This window comes from Mus musculus, chromosome 17 (assembly GCF_000001635.26).
Source record: "Mus musculus strain C57BL/6J chromosome 17, GRCm38.p6 C57BL/6J".
In the NCBI taxonomy this organism is placed as follows: domain Eukaryota; kingdom Metazoa; phylum Chordata; class Mammalia; order Rodentia; family Muridae; genus Mus; species Mus musculus.
In genome coordinates, this window is record NC_000083.6 from 43,015,938 (window position 1) to 43,037,593 (window position 21,656).

General features: G+C 45.2%; 1 protein-coding gene across 1 annotated transcript in view; it reads left to right on the forward strand.

Annotated features, from left to right (window-relative positions):
- The first annotated feature begins 617 nt into the window (after nt 1–617).
- The window catches only part of Tnfrsf21 (tumor necrosis factor receptor superfamily, member 21), a 72,634-nt gene continuing 51,595 nt past the window's right edge, over nt 618–21,656 (forward strand). Inside the window, exon 1 of the mRNA NM_178589.3 lies at nt 618–1,155. Within this exon, the coding sequence (NP_848704.1) occupies nt 1,060–1,155 (96 nt within the window). The 5' untranslated portion in view covers nt 618–1,059. The remainder of the gene's footprint in view (nt 1,156–21,656) is intronic.

The window sequence follows — 21,656 nt, forward strand, 5'->3', positions numbered from 1 at the left end:
GCTTTTTTTCTAGCTCCTTTAATTGATTGATTGATTGATTGATTGATTGATTGATTTCTGAGACTGGATTTTGCTCTGTAAGCCAGGCTTGTGTAGAACTCCAATTTTGGCTGGCCTGGAATTGGAGAAGTTCATATTCTCATTATACAGAGTGCTTAATGGCACCGTTATGCTCAGGTCATTCATTCATTCATTCATTCATTCATGCATGCATGCATGCATGCATGCATGAGATAGGAGTTTTCTGTGTAGCTCAGAATTTCCCTCCAACTTCAAATTCTCCTTCCTCAGCTTTCCTGGCAATGAAAATACAGGCCTGCGCCATTATGCGCAAGTTATATTGGCTGTTGTTAATATTTATGTTAGGAAAAGAAAATAGTCTCTGTTTTACATACAATCTACTTGGAATCATTTTTTTTTTTTAAAGTTAAGTCGGGGTGAGGGGTGTGTGCAGGTTAACAAGCAAACGCAATTCCTCCAGCTAACGCCAAGGGGCACCCTCTCCTTCCCCTCGGTTTCTGGAGCGCCTTGAGTTCTTTCCATCTGCACAAAGAGCCCGGCCTCCTCCCGGGTGACATCACAAAGGGTCGTTCTCCGCCCCTTCGGCGCCACCACGTGTGTCCCCGAGCTGAGTGGCCATCCGACTCAGTCCCTCGCCGGCCGGTCTAGGCAGCGGAGGAGGCGAGTGCTTGATAGTGGCTGGAAGCTTCGCTATGGGAAGTCGCTCTTTAGCACTGTCGCGGCTAGCCCTGCTCTCTGGTTCTCCGCAGCCGCTGTCGTTGGAGAGCACCGGGAGGCGCGGGTTGCGAGCGCGCCTGCTTCTCACCGCCCGGGCGCCAGCGCCCCTGGGCAGGTGCTGAGCGCCTTTCGGAGCCTCCCCTGCTGCCTCCCTCTTCCGCCTGGGTGCCTGGCTGCTGCAGTGCACATGGGCTGCTGGAGGTAGATGGGCTCACCGCCCGTGAGGCGGCGGTGGATGCGGCGCTGGGCAGAAACAGCCACCAATTCCAGCTGCCGTGGGGCCGAGCGCCCCGGGCGCCGCTGCGAGCCCCGAGCTCGGCCATGGGGACCCGGGCAAGCAGCATCACCGCCCTCGCCTCTTGCAGCCGCACCGCCGGCCAAGTCGGAGCCACGATGGTCGCCGGCTCTCTTCTCCTGGTGAGCGATAGGAGGGGACCCTAGGGTGGCGGCTACGTTCGAGCCTGTGTCCGGGAGCCGGGCGGGTCCTCGGGCCCGTAGTGCCGGAGGCGCGCGGTGGGACCAGACGGGTTGGAAGGGTTGGTTACAAGGCAATAGCCAGACCGAGGAGGACTCCTACTAGATCGTGTGTGTGTGTGTGTGTGTGTGTGTGTGTGTGTGTGTGTGTGTGGTGAGCTAAGGCTAGTGAGTGTTAAAGAATTATTTTTCTTGCAATCTGGCTGCTTGAAGGAGGCGCGAGAGGTGTCCGCCTCGAGGTCCTGCGCATTTTTGGGTTTTTGCCCCCGACTCGGCCTATCTCGCACCCCAACACCCAGCCTCACCCCAATATCATTCGCTGCCAGACCCTCGGCGCGGTGCGAGGCCCGAGTAGTCCTGTCAGTAGCCAGCTGCCGGTTGTGGCCGCTCCTTTGTCGCTACTGCAATGTCATGTCCGGATGCTACCGCAGTGGAGACAGCCGGATCGGTGCGCTCCGGACGCGAGCAACCGCTGCATGCTTCCGCGCGCGAAGCTTTCCGGAGTAGGGCGCAGGCCACCCCTTGCTTCAGCTTCCTTGCTTCTCTCCTCCCTCTTAGTTCAGATGGGTCCTGATTTCTGCAAGCCAAAAGAAGAAGAAGAAGAAGGAGCCCGGGTGGGTGGTGGGGGTGGGGTGGGAGGGGGAGGAGGAGAAGAAGGACCCAGAGACCCAGGCGCCTCTAAAGCACAGGCTTGGAGCCAACCGGCGCTGTGGCTCTCAGTCGAGGGGGAGGGGAAAGAGCTACATAAAGGACGATTAATTTTCCCCATCCTTTTCTTATTTCTCCCTTTCTGTGTTTAGACATGTCACCAAGCAAGATGATGCAGGCTCTCTCAGCACCCAAATCTGGGGCGTGCCCGGATTGCAATCCTCCATCACTTTATCTGATCAAAACCTGACATCATCCCTTATCCAAAACTTACCCCCAGCTGGCCCTTTATTTCCAATATTGGGGCCAAGTGGGGAATTAGGTGGAAGAAAATTTGAATTCAAACCCTTGAGATGCTATAAACCAATCATGTCTTTCATCCCTGCAGGGAGGATGAAGGTTGTTAGCTAAAAACTAAACAAAAACAAAAAAGAGCTTGTTTTCATGGTTGGGCTGTGTAAGGGAAGGCAGGCCTCTTGTCTCCTTCCTCTAAAGGGCTTACTGCCTGGCCAGCCAAGATCTACTGCTTCCATCCCAAGGCATGACAGTTGCTATGGCCTGGGAATTCATTCTACAGACATTCTGGTTCTCTCTGTCTCTCTCTGTCTCTCTCTCTGGCTGACTCTCTTTCTGTGTGTGTGTGTGTGTGTGTGTGTGTGTGTGTGTGTGTGTGTGTGTGTGTGTGTGTGTGTTTAGGGAGAGAGAGAGAGAGAGAGAGAGAGAGAGAGAGAGAGAGAGAGAGAGAGAGGGCTAAAGAAAGTTTGTTGTTCTTAGCATTTATGAGGTAAATCTCAGTGTCCCTTGAGAGACGCTTTTCTGTCTTTTTATAACAATGGCAAAGTCCAAGCCCTTTAAACAAGTGTGGATAGTAAATAATCAGAGAGTCTTTGGGACCGTGGACTTGAATTGACAGTCTTAGATTGAACGAGTTCAAGGAAGCACTGATCCTAATGACCTGAGTTAGGTCCCTTGCTGAGTTCCCTCCAAAGGTCTTAGACCTGCTTCCGTGATGAGCATATACTGCCGTGTGTCCCTGCTCCACACAGATACAATCCTTATACAATACTTATAGATCAGTCCACTCAAATCCAATCTAAAGTTAGTGCTCAATGTATAGTCGTAATCTGGAATTATTTTTTAACTTTTAGCCTGATATATAGGTCCTTGAAGGTCTCAGCATAGTAAAACCATATGCTTTAAGTAACCAAGAAAGGGCCTAGTTCTTTTTATTAAATGATCAAACTCAATGTACCCACAGATTGCACCCAGATTTGCAACTGATGACCTACAGTATAAGTTTGACAGTTTGATGAAGTTTATGAAAGGTATTTTAGAGACAATCTCAAGGTGACGATGCTACAGGGTTCCTTGATTTCCTGGTAACTATGGCAAAAGGGCTTTCTTTAAATTGATGGAGTAGGAGGAGGGTGAGCTGACCATCCTGGAGTGTGGGAATACTCCAGGAAACATCAGGAGCTATGCAATGACCTTCTCCATCCCCACTTTGGACGGTCCAGTCATCAGGACGGGCCCTGTTTCTGTATACAACAGTGATCTGGTGACTCTGTTCTCAGGAGAATTGGTCCCATTGGTAATCTTGGCCACATTAACAGCAGACACCAGGTAGGACAGCTCAAGTAAACATGGTGTGAGGTACCTAGAAGAATAATGGGGGATACAGGAAGGTTAATGCTATGTATATACAGGGTGGTTAGATAAAGAAATAATGATGGCTTCCAATTGCCCTTCTCTCATTTTTTTTTCATAGCAGTCTTTGTTGTTTTTTGTGGCTCTTTTTTTTTTCTATCAGCATGAAGAGCTTACTATAGGCTCTGATATGTATGCCTATCATATGAACTTGTCAAAAGAGCAGCGAGCTAATTTATACAGAATATGCCACTATCCCTGTCAAACGGGTGTCACCTCCATTCTACGGATGAGAAAATAGTCTCCAAGAATCTTACTGGTCTGTTGTAGTATGTGGTGACTCTGGGCTGGAACTCCTTGGCTCCTACTCTCTCTCACCCACGTACCACACTGCCCGTTTCACAACTTCAAGTTGTTTGGTGAGTGTAAGGACAGAGAAGGACTGCTGGCAGGTAGCTGAGACGGTGGCTTGATTAATTGGGGAATATAAGTGAGACGTTCACAAGGACCTTTGGAGTGAGTCAGTCTAGTTGCTGGCATTTCTATTGCTGATGTGTTGATGTGACCGTGTCATGTTTGGAAGTTACTCACAAACTGAAATGCAGCATACACGTTCCAGGCCAAAGTTCTGTAAATGAGACATTTAGATCTGTAGTGGTTTAGGGATTGTCCTAGAAGGACTTGCTTACTGCAATGCTGGATGCAGTCAGAGGTGCCTCTTGCCTTTAGGGAGCTTGGTTTGACTATACAGATAGACTGATTGCAAGGGATGGTCAAGGGAGGAAAGCAACTTCCTTGGTAAAGACTTTGGATTTGGAGCTTTGGAAACTGCTGTTATCCACGGACTGAGAATTCCTGCACTGAAGGCACAGGGAAGAAGGCATAGCAGAAGAAGGAGTGGAAAGATTCTAAAAGCCAGAGGAACAGAAGTTGCTGTGAGATCGTGTCACCTGGAAATGTCCGGGAAGCTTCACTCATGAAGTTTCAACAGCATGGCTGCGTAAGCGGGATCTGATCAGAGAACACCAGTGGACAGGCTAACACAGAAGGGGGAACTTCATAGGGCCTCAGCCCTAGACAAAAAATTAGAAATATGGGCTACTAAGGAATATATATGTGTGTGTACAATACGTGCATATATATACAAACATATGCACACACACATATATGTATGTGAATGTAACACATGTGCATATGTATTATGCACATGTGCACATATGTAATAGCAATTGAAAATAACGCCATGAATTTGAGTCGTGCAAGGCTGGTACATGAGAGGTTGGCTGTCGAGAGGAAAGGGAAGGAAGAAAAGATTTCCACACAAGAGGTTGTCCAGCTGTCTGGCCATCCCTTTTCTAGGCAGCTGGCATCTCACCATTTCTGGTCACCAAAAGAAAAAATACCTTATTTATTTATTTATTTATTTTTCTTTTGCCGGTGGGAAATGGTCAGACACATCATCAGACACATCATCAGACACATCATCTTGCTTAGAGGGTCCCAAGTGTTACTGTTGGCCACTGCTCCTGAGTTCTACCTTCTGACTTCCAACTATCACAGAAAATGGCTATCTGCCTGGGCAGGAGTGTACATGTGAGGTCATCTGGGGTGGGGTGGGGCACTCAAGTCCTAGCCTTGGTGACAAATCCAATTAGAATATGAAATCAGAGCTGGCGGGCATACAGAGGGCTCTCTCCCTTTGATATACTTTAACACAGCATCCTAGACTGTGGAAGCTGGGAGGGAAGCTAAGCTGTTACTGATCTAACACCCCACACAGCTTGGCTGAGGGAAAGAACAGCCTCCACTGCGGAAGTGACTATTTTTCATTTTACCAAATCTACATGGTGCAGAGGCGGGATCCTAAGCAGTGGAAGCCCAGTGATGAAGTGGGATTAGAACCTTGCGTGGCATGAAGCTCATTTCTGTGGCTTATAAAACAAGTGGCCGGTGTCAATGGATCAATGGGTGAGCATGCTAGACCCCGAGAGAGACACAGATGTGATGTTCACATCTTCAAAATATGTAGTCTGTCAGAGGAGGAAAACACTTCTATTTTGGAAAACTTTCCAATCTTGGAATGATATATGCTAGTTGATTTATGGGAAATTGTTAATGAGGAGGAACAAGTAATCCAGATCTTCTACTGGATTGAACAACTCCTGATTTTTAACCCATAAGTTATCCCCACAAAGTTTAGAGTAGGGTCAAGCTTTCTCATTTGGACTTACTGTATATCTCTGGCTATCAGATTTAGTCACAGACAGACAGACAGATAGACAGATAGACAGAGTCTCCAGGACAACTAAGCAATTAAGATGAATCTACAAGAAAAACCTCTGTAGTTACACGGGCACAGGTCCACTGACTACTTATACATCTGGACAATGTCTACCAATTAGATAAAGCAACCATAGTTTGCCTTCCCCAGTGGTCAGGGGTGGGTTTGGCTTCAGAGCTGGGTCTAGTGAGTAGCTGGTGTCTTCTCTTTGGAATTTGGGGACATCACATCTTGACTTTTGCACTTGACTCCATCTTGAGGAGAGGCAAAGCTTCTTGGGAGGCTTGGTAGAAAAGCTGCAAATTGGCTCTGTGCTAACTCAGCCAGCAGGCAAACTATAATTGGCTTACATAAAGTTCACGATTATTATTATTATTTTTTTTTCTTTTGGTGACGGGAAACGGTGAGATGCATCATCAGACTATTCAAGGGCCAGGACGAATTGAGCGACTTTTCCTTGCGTAAACAGCTCTGCCTATTTTCCAGAAAGCACTAATACTCTGTTGGCTTGCTTCCCCCCTGCACAGGCCTGGCAAATTGCGGTAATGCCAGGTCACCACCAGCAACTTCTTGGCAATCTCAGGTGCTTCTCTTCTGTGACTAGAAGGGCCCAGATTAACTGGTGGGTATCCGGTGGTCATTTGGAGTTGAGTCCATTTGGAGCACGAGATGCAGATATATTGGATGGACAGAATGACAACTGAAGCCATTAGTAGGAGCAGCTTGGCCCACTGAGTGTCAGCAGGAGGCTGGACTTGGTTGTTTCTGCATTAGAGGCCACTGAGTTGTGTTCTTTAGGAATAGAGGCGAGAGATGGTGGATAAACACTGGCTTTCTCCAGTGTTTATATTTGTCAAATACCTAAAAATCAACAGGATCTTAAATTGGCTTGAAGGCTGCCACCTGGTTGGACAGTGATTATTAACCTGGAGGGAGACTGGCAGATGATCAGAAATATGGGTGGGGCCTCTGCTTATGGAGAGAGGTTTTGATGACCGTGCTGTTGACAGAAGGCAGATGCGCAATCAACATTCATGAAGAGTGCTGAAGTCGGGGTCGTGTGTGTCCTGGTTGGAGGCAACATGTCTATAGTGTTAGGAAAGTTGTGCTCAGGGGGCTCTCAGGAAGGTGTGGGATGCAGCAGGACCTCGGTAAGCTGGCAGGATGCTGCCCCATGTCCTTTGATCTTCTCTTCAGAATGGTTGCAGACTATGCATGACTCGTCGCAGGTCTAAGACAAATAAAAAGAATTGGAGAGAAGCACATAGCCAAATCAGAACACGGCTAGTAGAGCTATGAGACAGGCCTATATCGTGTTCCATTCGCTCTCTGCAACCAGGATCACTGTAGTGGCTCTGTTGCTTGGCACCATTTGCAAAATCTGCTTGGAGGGAAGAGGAACACAGGCTTAATAGAGTTAGACAAGAACATGGAGCTTGTCCATGTGCCCTGGCCTCAAGAGAGCAGCTGTGAAATCAGCAGAGCTCCTGTGTTAGTGGCCTTTGGAGGAGGACTAAGCAAATGGCTGCTAACCCTTTATATTGGGATGTTATTTAATTTATATATTATAAAAATATTATGTAATATATTCATTCATATACTATAGAAATGGTTCTTATTACTGCATTGAATATCTTCTGTAAAGCACTACAGTGTACATTTTACAAGTCCCAGACATGACAGCTTTAGTCCCATTTTACAGAATCCAGAATAAGGTTTGATAGAGTTTTTGCTCAGATATCTGCCCATTATTACGTTCTGGAGAGAGGGATGAAATCTAGCTCAGCATAGTTTCAAACACTTAGCTCTCTCTGCCAAGAGAGAATGGAACAAGTGAACAGAATGGTTCACTTCAACTTCCCATACATACGTTTGTTTATTCTAAAGGGAATGGTTTTACCCAAGAGGTGAACATGCCCGTTTTATTCTCTGAGTTTCACAGTGGTACCTGAATGGTTTGCCAAAACTACTGGTACTTGTGAGCATGGTGTGTGGGAGCTGAAAGGGGAGGGCGTGGAGACATTGGGCGAACACTTTCCTATGGTGTGACTCTGACGAGCCATGGTGCCACGGTTGAGATGGAAAGACACCCCAGCAAATTGAAACTTTATAAATAGGGAACGGGCGTGTTGGCTCTCCTGCAGCCCTGGGTCACTTTGAAAAATATTTGCTTAATGAGTAACAGCGAGGTGTGGGCTCCACTCTGCTGTGTAGTTAGTTTCTGCTCCTTTAGTCTGAGCACCTGAGGACCTGCTAGGGTCTTTGCTGCTAGCCTGACTCTTTGTATAGGATAATAGCTGTACCAGCAATGACTAGCATCTGTCCACATTTCATTCCGGTTCTCATTCCATGGTTTGAGTGGTTCGTGCTAGGAATGTAGTGGATAGGTTGCCACAGTTACTGGAGCACCCTCATAAACAAGCCGTTAGAGAAAAAAGGAGAGAGCTTCATACATGCATAGGATACGTTTTGATCAAATCCACAGCCCTTCACTCTCTCTCTCCCCTTTCAACTTCTCCCAACAGCCCCCTCTCCCCATCACCTTTCCCTCCCAATTTCACGTGCTCTTTCTCTAAATCCACTAAGTCCGTGCACCTGTAGGTACGTGAGTGTAGGACTATCTACTGCCGCATGGATAGCCTGTCAGGAGCCCCATCCCCAAAGAAAATGGAGTCTTCCTCCCCGAACAGCCATCAATTCCTAACGGCTTCTCAGCTAGGGGTAAGAATTTATGACTCCATCTCCTGCCCACGCAGGCTTTTGACTGGCTTGGTTTTATACAGGTCTTGTGCATGCAGTCCCAACCATGCACACTTCATGTGTGCAGGGCCCTGGCATTTCTAGCAAATACTGTTTCACTCTAATCAAATGATCCTTTTGGATCTTACAAGTTTTCTCCTCTTCTTTGAGATCCCTGAGCCTTGTGGGGGAGGGGCTGAGATGCATCGGTCTCATTTTGCACCTAACACTCCAAGGTATTCTAGGTATTCTATTCTCTGTCCGTTGACCAGGCGTAGGTCTCTCTCTCTCTCTTTTTTTTTTTTTTTGATTCCCATCTTCTACACTGTTGGAAGGGGAGGGAGCTATGCTGATTAAATGAGCTTTGAGATCTGTTGAAATCCCAATTTGTAGCCTTAGCAGACAAAAGCTGGAAGGAAATGATGTATTAGTGCCAGAAAAGAGATTGGAGTTCTGGTCTCCCAAAAACCTTTATGACAAGACCACTGTCTGATTTCACTGCAGACATGGCTAGCTAGCTCTGCTCAGCAAGGACTCAGAGAGGCAGCGGGGTACGAACGAGACAAGGAAACTTGCAGGCAAAGATGACAGGTTTTCAGAACAGTCCAACTTGTATGTTTGTGCTTATTTTGGCCCCACTTTTCTTTCCATAATTATTTCCCTTTCTCCTACAGGGGTATATTTGTGTTTTTCATCAACTTACTAAAGCGTAAAGACTATCTACTAAGGAACAGGCATGGCTAGGGTGTGGGTCTATAGAAGTGACTACAGGTTATCTGTAGTCTCCCCTTGGAGTTCGCAGAAAACGTGATGTTTCATGGTAATCATCATAAAGCAGAAGGGAGTGGATTTCAGTGGAAGGGACCGGTATGTAGAATAGCCCCAGTGTAGGACAGAGTCTGTGTCTTCATCTCTGACCACTATGACTGGGAAGAGGCAGTGGGACTGTGTGTCGTGGGACCCTTGAAACTATGAAGATTCGTTCAGTGCAGGAGAAGCAGGGTAATAACATGGCTTGAAACATTCTTTTTTTTTAAACCTTATGTATCTCCAGATCTCACATCTCCAGAAAGTTCCTGGCAGTCTTGAGACACTAATATGGGTTCTGGGAACCAAATGCAGGCCTCTGGAAGAACAGCAAGTGCTTAACCACTGAGCATCACTCCCACCTGCCAACATTGAAAAAAGAAGTTTTAATTAATCCTTAGAGAATTCCATTTAGTGTATTTTGATTCCATTGCTCCTGAAGCTCCTCCCAGATCCTCCCCACCGCTTAACTTACCCAAGTTTCTCTCCCTCTCGCGCCTCCTTGCATTGAGTATAGTTTGTGTTGGCTAACTGCTTTTGGGTATCAGGCCACAATCAATAAGGAAAAAACAAAACAAAACAAACAAACAAACCTGTTTCTCATACTGAGGATGGAACCTAGGGTTTTCACATATTGAGCAAGTGCTCTACCACTGAGCTGTACTCAGCTCTCAGATCGCTCCAGAAGCCTGCTGGAGGATGGAAGCTGGAGGTCAGCTGCTTTCACAGGGTGGAGATCACAGTGCCGGGGATAGTGGCGGTGAAGATGAATTTTCTAGAATTTACTGGTGGTAAGATGGGAGGGGGTCAGGTGGTCTCAAAGGAGGCGGACTCCTAGGTGCCTAAATTGAAGTCTGTGATTGGAAGGATGGGCTGGGGGCGTGGCGGGTAGAATTAGAACCCTAAGCTTCTGCTGTGTAGTGAGTTAAGTTTGAAGTGTCGGCGATGAACATTGGCTTGGGCCTTGATTTTGCCATTTTGAAATAGCTGACTCTCTGCAGGTCCGAAGCGCACTGAGCCATCGCGACTGTCGCCAGGCATTTGGGCTGCCGTCCTTCCTCCGCAGCATCCAGCAGCACAGACATCTGTGTGTAGAGCAATGCTCTGTTCCCCCTTAAGGTTGCTTCCTCTGATTGCATTCCCCAAAGTGGCATTGCCAGGTCAGAGGAAACGAATGAGTGGTTTTTATGGCGTTCGCTGCAGATTGCCAGATTGTTTTTTAGGAAGACAATCAATTCAGCCACCAGCCACCTATAAATGTGCTTTCTAGTCCATGAATCTGCCGCGACGGGACTTTCTCATTTCAAATTACGTATCTTCTTTTTAATTCAGCGATGTAAGGACCTTTGGTGGTCTCTGTGACAGTTTAGTCATTTCTAGGGGCATAATAAACTTACTTGCATGATGCTTGACTTTTAATGACTCATGGTCCTTCTAGCGAGTAGAAGTTATGCTAATCTTATTTTTATCAATTCTACTTATCATTCTGGTTATAGGTTCTTACTAGCTGTAATGGCATTGCTTTATATTCTATTGACTTTTTACGATCATGTTTACGTATTTGCTTTGTTTGTGTGCACGTGGGCATCTCTGTGTCACAGTGCATGGAGGTCAGAGACAATTTATGGAGTCTGTGGGTCCTGGGGATAGAATTCTCTACCTGTCAGGCTTAGTGTTAAGCCCCATTGCCCACTGATCCATTGCACCAATACTGCACCACTACTGTACTCTACTATAATATCATGAAAAAAATAGGATTGTGTTATTAAACCTTTTCCTTTCTGGGTCTGAGAATATTCTTTTTGTTTTGTTTTTTGGATTTTTTTTTTTTTTTTTTTTTTTTTTTTTTTGCCCATTTTGTTAGGAATTCATCCTTTGACAGGTAGTTATAAAGAATCCTAATTGCTTTGAATTTTATAATGTTATTGGTTGACTTGTTGATATTTCTGGATATTGGTGTCGTATATGTGGTGGGAATCCCCTTGGTGTGTTCTGAAGGCTATATGTGCGTGTGTGTGTGTGTGTGTGTGTGTGTGTGTGTGTGTGTGTAATGGATTCTGTGGGTAAACACACAGGGGAGTGCTGGGCCCAGCTGATTCACCATTTCAGGCTGTTCTTCCGTGGAGTCACCTGGGACAGGTGATAGCTGATATATTAATTGTACCCGTTCAGGAGAAGATATACGGAGTATTTTCTGAACTCTAGACTAGGGCATCAGAGACTTTTTCTGTAAAGTGCTGGGCAGTACGGTTATCTTATGATATCTGTGGTAACTACTTAATTCCACCTTTGTGCAAGACATGTGCAGACAATGTCTCGAAGAGTGAGTCTGGCTGTGTTTCAATAACACTTTATTTGTGGATAATGAAATTTGAGTTTCACACAGTTTTCACTGGTGCTATATTGCTACTCATTCATTCCTCCTCATTTCCCAGCTGTCAGACTATAAAACTGTTGTAGGCCTGCCTATAGGCTATACAAAAATAGACGGCGATAGAGTCCAGCCTGCTTTTAGACCAGGGCATTAATATTGTGTGAGAGCAAATTGGGGCAACTCACTTTGGAAAACCCTTACTTAATCGTGTTCTGGGCATCTAAAGTGAGATTATTAATTGTAAATCCTTTCTATTTTATTATTATTTTTTGTTATAAGCCAAGGTTTATTTCATTTTAATTAATTAACTTACTTTGAGGTAGTGTCTCTGGTTGACTAGGCTGACCCAAGGCTAACCTTGAATTGCCTCCGTTTTAAGTGCTGGGATTATGGTGTGTGCTGGTCTCGGAACTCACCAGGCAGGCGCTCAAATAGCTGAGCCAGCCACATCCCCAGAATCCCAAGTGTTTGCTTGTTTGTTTTTAATATAGTGTGAAAAGTAGCCTTGCTTTCTCTTGTCTTTATCTTGACGTCTGCTTTAAAACAAAACTTCTACAGTGTGCTCTGTGTTCGGGGAAGTGAGTTTCAGGATTATAATTTTTTATTTTTTAACAGTATTATTATTATTATTGGTATTTTTGAGACAGAGTTGCTCTGTGTAGCCCTGGCTGTCCTGGAACTCACTTTGTAGACCAGGCTGGCCCTAAACTCAGAAATCCGCCTGCCTCTGCCTCCCAAGTGCTGGGATTAAAGGCGTGCGCCACCACGCCTGCATAATCTTTTATTAAATTAAATAAAAGAAATAACCAATTTTTGGTGTTTGAGGAAGAATATCCCTATGGAAATCAGCTTGAATAGGAAATCAGTGTCTAGCACAAGCTGGCCTTGGATTTTGTGATGTTCCCGTCTTTCCATCCTAAATTCTGTGGTCATAAGTATGGACCACCATGTAAATAGGCAAGTACCACTAGTACATAGGCATGCATCCAGATGGCAGTTCTTTTCTTATTTGCTTGTTCTGAGCCAGTTTGGGTGTGGATCCCTGCCTCACTTTGAATACACTATGTATATCCATCTGGCCTTGAACTCACTAAGTACACCAAGCTGGCTTTGAACTCACTGCATACCTCAAGCTGGCCCTGAACTTGGGATATTCCTCATGCCTTTGTTCCCAAAGTGCTGGGACTACAGTGGATGCCACTGTGATGGAGTTGGGTTACACCTTTAAACAAAAAAGTCTAGAGTTTGGAGGCTGGAAATGTAACCTGCCTAGCACACAGACAACCTTGGACTTAATTGTAGCATGACAAAACAAAACAAAACAAAACAAACAACAACAAAAACAAAACAAACAGCAACAACAAAAACAAAACAAAACAAACAGCAACAAAACAAAACAAAAAAGGAAACATTTCTCAAATTTATACTTAAAATAGAATTGAAATGTTTTAAAACATTGTCTATTCACAGGTAATAAACTTAAAGTCTAGTAAAATAATAAATTGGTGGGGTGATAATTTCCCAAACTGGTATTCCATCCAGCAATTACCATGTCAGACATGTTCTCCATACTCCTTCTGTGTAGCTAATTATCAAAACAACTTAGAATGGCCGTTGTTATTGCTGTGTCCATTTTACAAGCGAGGAGGTAGAGGCTTGGACGTTGGCTCCTTCCCAGGTTAGAAAGATAGAAAAAAAAAATGTAATTTTCTTCAGCTTAGGAACCAGATTCACCAGCTGACACTCACAGGGTGTCTTCAATTCACACCCGACCCTATTTGCTTCAAGATAGCTACCGGTTGGAAGGCTAGATTCCACAAGACGGACTCTAACGGACGTCAGGTATCAAGAGTAAAAGTCAGGTTATAACCTGTGCTTTCTGTTGTCTGACTGTAAGTCAGAGTTCCTATGGCTCTCAGGGGGTTCAGTTAACTTGTAAGCATGGCCTCACATATCTCAGGGAAACACTTTCTGAATATGGCTCTCTTCTACAGAAAGGAGACCCATGATAAAGCATGCAGAGGAAGGCATGCTTAGGGCAGCCATATAAGGAGCACCGTGGAGCTGTGGAGCTACTGTGTCTGTCTGCCTTGGACACCGTGAGCTCTCTGAACCTTGTCCTTTCAGAGTTTTATGGAGATGCTATTTCATAGGCACAATTTACTACGTCATTAGACACTGGTGACTAAACTTAACCTTCAACCCCTCTCCTCATCCCAGAGATTGAGGTAGAACTGAAAGTAGCAAGCTGAATATAAAAACCTTGTGTGTTCTGACCACTGGTCTCCATCTTGGTGGCACCCTCTCAGAGCCTCCGTCCCCTGTCATTTTATCACCACCCAGAAGACCCTAATCACGCTGGCTGTGAGCTTCCCTACTTTGTAGGATCCATGGGAAGAGACCACATCTATATTCCTTATTATCACAGGATCGCGGCCAGCAGATACCTGGGCGAGCAGGGCGTATGTGGTACATTCTAGGCTTAAATGGTTTTTCCTTATACTTTGAAGCCTCAGTTGCTGCACTGGCCTGGGTTGTATGCTCTTCCAGACATGCCCAGTCAGCATGAAGTTGCATCCTTCCATCATCTACTGTTTTCTATGACATACTATTTCACTTATTACTCACTGGGCATCCTATTGGCATCTCTCAGTAAGCAGAGAATAAAGAAATTACTACTGTGTTGGAGGGAGACGGGGCTGTGGTCCAGTGACTGATTGCTGTATGCACTTTCTCTTCTGCATTGCGGGTTCCAGAGAAAACAGCTCCTAGGTGAAATCTTCCCTGTTTTTTTCCTCTCCAGTGTCCCCTGAGCTTGCCTCCTTCTGTTCCTACAGTCAGCACATTCTGGCTCTGGCATTCTCTATAGTCACCAGCTTGAAAAACAGTCCCTGCTTCCTTTGCTTTGGCAATAGGAGACGGCTCTCCCTCCTTCCCATTCCTCTCATCCCTCCCATCCTCCTCTTCCTTCATCTCTCCCTCTCTTCCATCCTTCCTTTCTTCCTTCCTCTTTCCTTCTTTTCAGAGAAGGCAGTAGAAATGAAAGAGCCAACCAAGTTTATATAACATAACTGGAAATACCCTGTCTGTGATTTGTGGAACCTTTGTCCTTGAAACGTTTGTTTGTATGTATCCCACCTGCCCCACAACTTCAGATCTGGGGAATTATAGCCATCCAGTGTTTATATTACAAATTAAAAATGATGGCCCAGCTATCTGGTCAACAATTCTGAGGGCTGAGCAGCTCTGTCTTTGTCATCAGGTATCATATTTCATAGTCATCCTCATAGGCAAACCTGATTACCTTACAATCTCTACAGTAACTACACACACACACACACACACACACACACACACACACACACACATATATGTATATACACACACACATACATGTGTGTGTGTGTGTGTGTGTGTATGGAAAAATTCTATATCAAAGTCCAGAGCAATTTTCCTGCTTCTTACTAAGGAAAAGCAGGTCCACCTCTGTCTTAAGTTTGCTCGTTTTATAATGAAATGTTACTAGAACTTGAGAGGAAATGAAAGTAATGTCTGCCTGGTGCAGGGACGATGGCTCAGTGGGTAAGATGCTGGCTTACAAATGTGAAGAGATTTGAGTTTGAATCCTTAGCACTCATGTAAAAAGGCTGGATGTGGTCTTGTGAGCACCTGTAACCCCAGCATTATGGAGGCTGGAGACAAGGAGGCTTGCTGGAGCTTGCTGGCTGCCAGTCTTGTTAAAATGGCAAGCTCCAGGTTTGATGAGAGAGCCCTGTCTCAAGTCAACGAAGTGGAGAGCGATGGAGTAGGACACTCTACATCCTCCTCCGGCTTCCCCGTGGGCATGTGCACCTGTACACACACATGCATATACCACACACACACACACACACACACACACACACACACACACACACACACACGCTAACGTCAATGGCACAGATCTGTTGTAACCTTTAAGCTACCAAGGGATCTCTTGTTTATCTGAAGGATGAGGTAATGGAAGTGGAATTGCTGAACAATAAGTAGATGTCTACATTCTGACATGGATTCACACATCCGGGTGCTTCTTGTCTTCAGTCAGGCCCACCTGTGCTGTAAACTGCAAGTGACACATCATAGGTGTGCTATAGGCCACCAGGATGCACAGTGAGACTCTGGAAGCCTTCACAGTCAGTCACCTGCACCAAGTGCTGCTCTCCACTTGATCTCTGCTTCTCTCGTTTAAGCTTCTAATCATTCAATAAACACTTGTAGTGTTTTTGGTTGTTGTTGTTTTTAACCAAATACAGTTTGAGACAGCATGCTGATACTTGATGCATCTATCCACTGTTGTAGTTGACATTCCTTTTTTTTTTTGATTAGATGTTTTCTTTATTTAGATTTCAAATGCTATCCCTAAAGTTCCCTATACCCTCCCTCCGCCCTGTAGGTGACATTCTTAGATACATGGAATTTTCATAATAATCGCAGTTTAAACACAGAGAGAATCTAACCTTCTTATATTGCTTATAATCTTAAGCACAAAGTGTAATCTTCTCTTTTTTTCTTTCTTTTAAATGAGAGAAGAATATTTGAACTCTTTAGTATATTAGCTTTTTATTTTGAGTATCACGAAGAAGCTAATTCTTAGAAGCCAATTATAGTTCTGTTAAGAGAGAGTAATGGGGGGCTGGAGAGAAGGCTCAGAGGTTAAGAGCACAGGCTGGCCAGGCATGGTGGCGCACGCCTTTAATCCCAGGACTTGGGAGGCAGAGGCAGGTGGATCTCTGAGTTCGAGGCCAGCCTGGTCTACAGAGTGAGTTCCAGGACAGCCAGGGCTACACAGAGAAACCCTGTTCTGCATTATAGATTCCAGGGAAGACACACAGAGTATAAGTGTGTAAGTAAGAAAACGATGACAACCATATAGGGAAAAGAAGAAACCGAGGAGGGCTTTACAATTGGGGATGGGAGGCAGGGAGAGCACCCAGGAGGAAGTCTTGTCTCTCTGGATGATTTTGCTTTTTCTCAGACGTCAGGGGGAAGTGAGAGTTTGAAGCCGAGTGTGAAGGAACCAGATTGAGCGTGTGAGTTAGAGTGGGTGGAGAGAGAGAGAGAGAGAGAGAGAAAGAGAGAGAGAGAGAGAGAGAGAGAGAGCGAGCACTCTGCTCATAAAGAAACTTATGGGGGAGACCAGGAAGTTTCTATGAGCAGCTGGTCTCTGCAATGTTTGTATTTCTTTAGATGCCCATGCTGGGAGCTGGCAGATTTCACCTATAAAGGGCCAAGTGATAACAGTAAGCTAACTGAGGTTTCTGGGCAGAATGGTCTCTGTCATAGCTTTGTCGCTTTCCCACAGTAGCCTGAAAGCAGCCACGAGTGCTAGCTACATCAGTGTCTGGACTCTAGGAAGCTTGTTTATAAGACGAGCTGGTATGTTGGCATTCCTTTGCTGGCCCCTGGCTTGAAGGATGGTTTGCTTATTATTTTCCTAGTGTTCATTAGGTAGTTGAGCAAGTGAGGAAGTATAGTCTGTACAGTAGTCCCTGGCCTTGAGCTGCTTATAAGCATTAAGGAAAGATAAGTATATACACTTACGGTACTGCCAACCAACATTAAGAGACACTATGTAATTAGACGCTGGTACAATAGACAGAAACAGGAAGTGCGATGGGCTAGTTGCTCATCTGCTTGGCATCTGGGTGTTTAGAAAGAGATTTAAAGGCTACATAAGGATGGCAGGATTTGACAGAATCACAACACGCAGGAGGGTAGAATTGGTTGAATATTACTACTGAGTTCAACCTGCTCATTTCCTAAGTGAGCAACCCAGGATCCTGTTGACTTCCCAACAGGTTGGGTAAGAACATGCCTTCTCTTTTCAAAATCTTTGTCCAGTTCTTTTCCTGACTTTTTCTGCTTGATCCACCCAGGGATGTTTATGTACGTATGTTTGTGTATATGTTTTATATTGTTAGGGGTGAGAGAATGGGGTCGCTCCAGGTTATCGATTGCATTTAGGATGTCAAAAGACTGGGACCAGGGTGATCGTGTCTGCTACTTGGACTGATGTGGAGAGAAGAGAAGCTAGGTGAGGGGTATGGGAGGGAAGAAGCAGTTGTGCACAATAGAAAACTATACCCTGACCTATATACATGCAAGAAAGCAGTCAATGAAGTCTTGGTGGGAAGACCCTCTGAAGTAAGACATACCCATCCTGTTGGTTGCGTGCCTAGCCTTTAATGGCTAAGCCAGCTCTGTAGAATATGCTCATTCTGTTGAAGAACTCTGAATTGTTAGAGTGAGACAGTTTGTATGTTAAAACAGACAGGTCTTGGTGATGTAACAGAAGTTAGTAAAAGAGAAATCACAGAGCAACATGGTTGGCTTTTTTTCCCTTTGCATACACAAAACCAACTCAAACAAGAGAACGGGGAAGCTGAGAATCTGTAGTTCCAAATTGCTAGGACTATTACATAGATGTTTATTGAGGGGGGGTGGAAGTAAAATGCTAATATCAAGTTATTTAAAAATGCCAGGTTAGGTAGAGAAGGGGGTGACTCTGACTGTGAGATTGGGTTGTATCCAAAATGTGGCTCAGGATCAAAGAATTTTACAGTCAGAGGGGTCTTGGTTTAGTGTTAGGGACTCAAGAGTTAGTTAGATACCAGAAACACTCAGATTGATTAAAAAGGCAAGAAAAAAAAAACCTCACAGCCAAACAAAATAAGTTCCTCACCCTGTTGTATACTCACAACGATCTCAGAGATAAGACGAGGTACATGAAGAAAGTACTTTCAAAAATCATCTCAGACAGTATTATTTTTTCTTTTTCCATTTTCATGTGTGTGTGTGTGTGTTTGCGTGTGTCTGGGCTCTCATGTGTGGTTCCATGTGCACATGGAGCCCCAAGGTTGACATTGGGAGCCATTCTCAATTGCTCTTCCTTCCTATTTGGCGAGGCAGGTGCTTAAGCCAAACCCAGAGCTCAGTGATATGTGTCATCTCTCTAGCCTGTTTCTTCTAGGGATCCGCTGACACCTCTGTGATGGAATTACAGGTAGACTGATGTATCCACTTGATACACACTCTTCCCGGGCAATTTCAGTTTTATACTCAAAAGCCGGAAACTATGTTAGATCTCTCTGACCTGTCTTAGCCATGTCTATACACATGGTGGGGGTTGGGAGAGGAATCAAGGGTCTTAATTGGAAGGACCCAGCCTCGGTTTTCTTGACTCTCACTATCCATGACCTTGTCTCCCCTTTCCCATTTGTTTGTCTTCTCCTCTAGGGTTAGCTTTCACTATAATCTTTTTATATTGTGCAGGGGCCATCTTTAAATATTGTCTTCCATTTGGTCTATTTCTGCCCAGATCCATGGGGTTAGAGGGAAGAGCTAATGTGTGAGGTGCACATATGTGCATGTGTGGATGTGCGTGCGTGCGTGCGTATATGTGTGTGAACTATGTATGTATGTATGTATGTATGTAGAGGCATGTTCTCAGGTAGCTCAAGTGACTCTCAAACTTGACGTGTAGCCAAAGATAGCCTTGAACTCCTGATCCTCCTACCTCAGCTTCTCAAGTGTTGGGTTTACAAACTTGCGCCATCACAAGGGGATATTGTTTTGTTTTGGGACAAAGTTTCTTTATGTAGCTCAGACTGGTCTGGATCCTGTGATCCTCTTGTCTGAGTCTCCCTAGTACCGGCAAGTACTTCCACAACTTGGAAGGGGAAACTCTTGTTTAGATACAGTTTTTCCTTCTTCTTCTTTAAATAGCACAGTGGGATTAGCTATTGACTCTGGAATTGGGAGAGACTTTAGAGGACCCTGTAGTCTTGTTTGAGTAATAAGCTCTGCTCTCAACAGGCCTTCCCTCTGATTAGGCTTTGCAAAGCAGAGCTGCTCTGTTTGAGACAGAAGTGAGGGGGCTTGGAGCCTACCTCCCATTGCTCCTTGGCAAGAGGCAGCCCTGTGATTTTTGTCCAGTTCAGCGCTTGCTTCTTGTCCCACTGGTTTCTTCCTCCATCCACTTCGCTAAACACAGTTAATTCACACTCTCCTTTATTCTGTTTGCAGGAGATAGATGAGGTAATTTTATAGGTCAGCATTATAGTCCCTTAAAAACTGATAAAGGAGCCAGGCATGGTTGTGCAAACTAGCCCAGCTCCGTGGCTCATACCTGTAATCCCAGCAGCAACTGGAGAGTCTGAGTCAGGATTTCCACGAGGCCAGCCTGGGTTATAAAATAAGACTCTATCTCAAAACAAAATATCTTCAAAATAATTTTACCCCCACGAAATCAAGAATCCCAAATGGAGCAAGCATGGTATAGAGTGTAGGGAATGTGCAGTTGCTGGGTGGGGTTTGAACACAGCTAAGTGACCCCAACAAGTCAGACATCAGGAAAGAACCTACCATCCCTGTCTTAGAACAAAAGTCTGGACCCTTGTCTAGTCTGGTGGGTGTTGTCAGCAATGTGCACACTCAGGGTGGCTCCCTGGATCAGGAGCCCTGGGTGGGGAAGGCTGGGGTTGAGGCTCCATTTCCTAGAGCTTTGTGTATCTCCCCAGGGTGCACACTTTTGAGTCTACAGTGGGGGTGGGGCACTAATCTTGTACTCGGGCTCCATTGGACAGATGGTTTCCTCCACCCTGGGCATCTGCTGAACTCCGGATAGGGTGTCTGGGCTGGTTGTGCAAGTAGAGGGAGCAGGAAAAGGAAGGGCCAAGCCAAACGCTGAGAGAGGAGACTTACCACCAAGTAGCAGGATCTTCTCTTTCTCAATTTCCAATATGAAATTAAATTTCCCAACAAGAAAACCAACCACTATCCATCGCCAACCACCTCTGCCCCTACTTTCAGACTCAGAAGGAAGAAAACTAAGTATATCGTAAACTCTAAGGAGGAAACCTCAAGAACCGGTGAGAGGCGGGGAAGTACCCTGGCCCCACATAACTGTGGGGTTGGGAAAAGAATAGACTGGGGTCAAGTTTCGAGATGCTAAGAAGACAGACTCTTGATCACCTTGCAAGCAGTTTTTTTTCTTTTTCTTTTGCTTTGTTCTTTCAGTTACCGATGTAGCTGTAAATCTGTAAATCTAGAAGGAATTTGTTCGGTAGCTGGTAGCTTGGGGCAGCCATGATTTTCATACAAATTTCTCCATCTCACTGAGGATGGCAAAGACTATCAGGGCCTTCATTTTGACAGCCCCAGGGAAGCAGTCACTCTAGTCTTTTGCTCCCTGCTTCTCTTTCACAGCATCTCAGGACTTGGAACTTGGGATACCCCCAGGTGTGTGTGTGTGTGTGTGTGTGTGTGTGTGTGTGTGTGTGTGTGTGTGTGTGGTTTGTCCAGACAGGGTGTCTCCATGTAGCCCTGGCTATCTTAGAACTCAATTGGTAGACCAGACTAGCTCCAAACTCAGAGATCCGCCTGCTTCTGCCTCCCAAGTGCTGGGATTAAAGGCATATGCTACCACACCCAACGGGTCCTCCAAGTTTTTAATCTGGAAGTTGGTGAAACTCTGACCTGCTGGGTGAAGTTTTTATTTTAGAACATGAACACTGAGTTATTCTTGCTGGACCCAAGCTCAATGGGTAGATTTCTCAATGGATGCCTGCAGGGATTGTGTCTATCGGTTGTGGCCTTCAGAGACTGGACAAACTGCGTTTGAATCTAAAAGCACCAGCTCCATTGTTTAATGCACATAACAGGACTGTCAAAAGTATGGCTGTTTGTTAAAACAAAACAAAACAAAACAAAACAAAACAAAAGTTTATCATCAGGTATGCAGGTGCTATAGAAATGACAACTTTGGCACACACCTCCCTCTTTCTGATGTCAAGTTGGTGTGGTACCCGCCAGATCTTGAACAGTGGTGATGACCTGTTATTGCTGTTGCTGTTGCTGTTGCTCTGTTCGCCTCTGCTCCTCTATCTGACACCTCTCTTATTTCTTTCA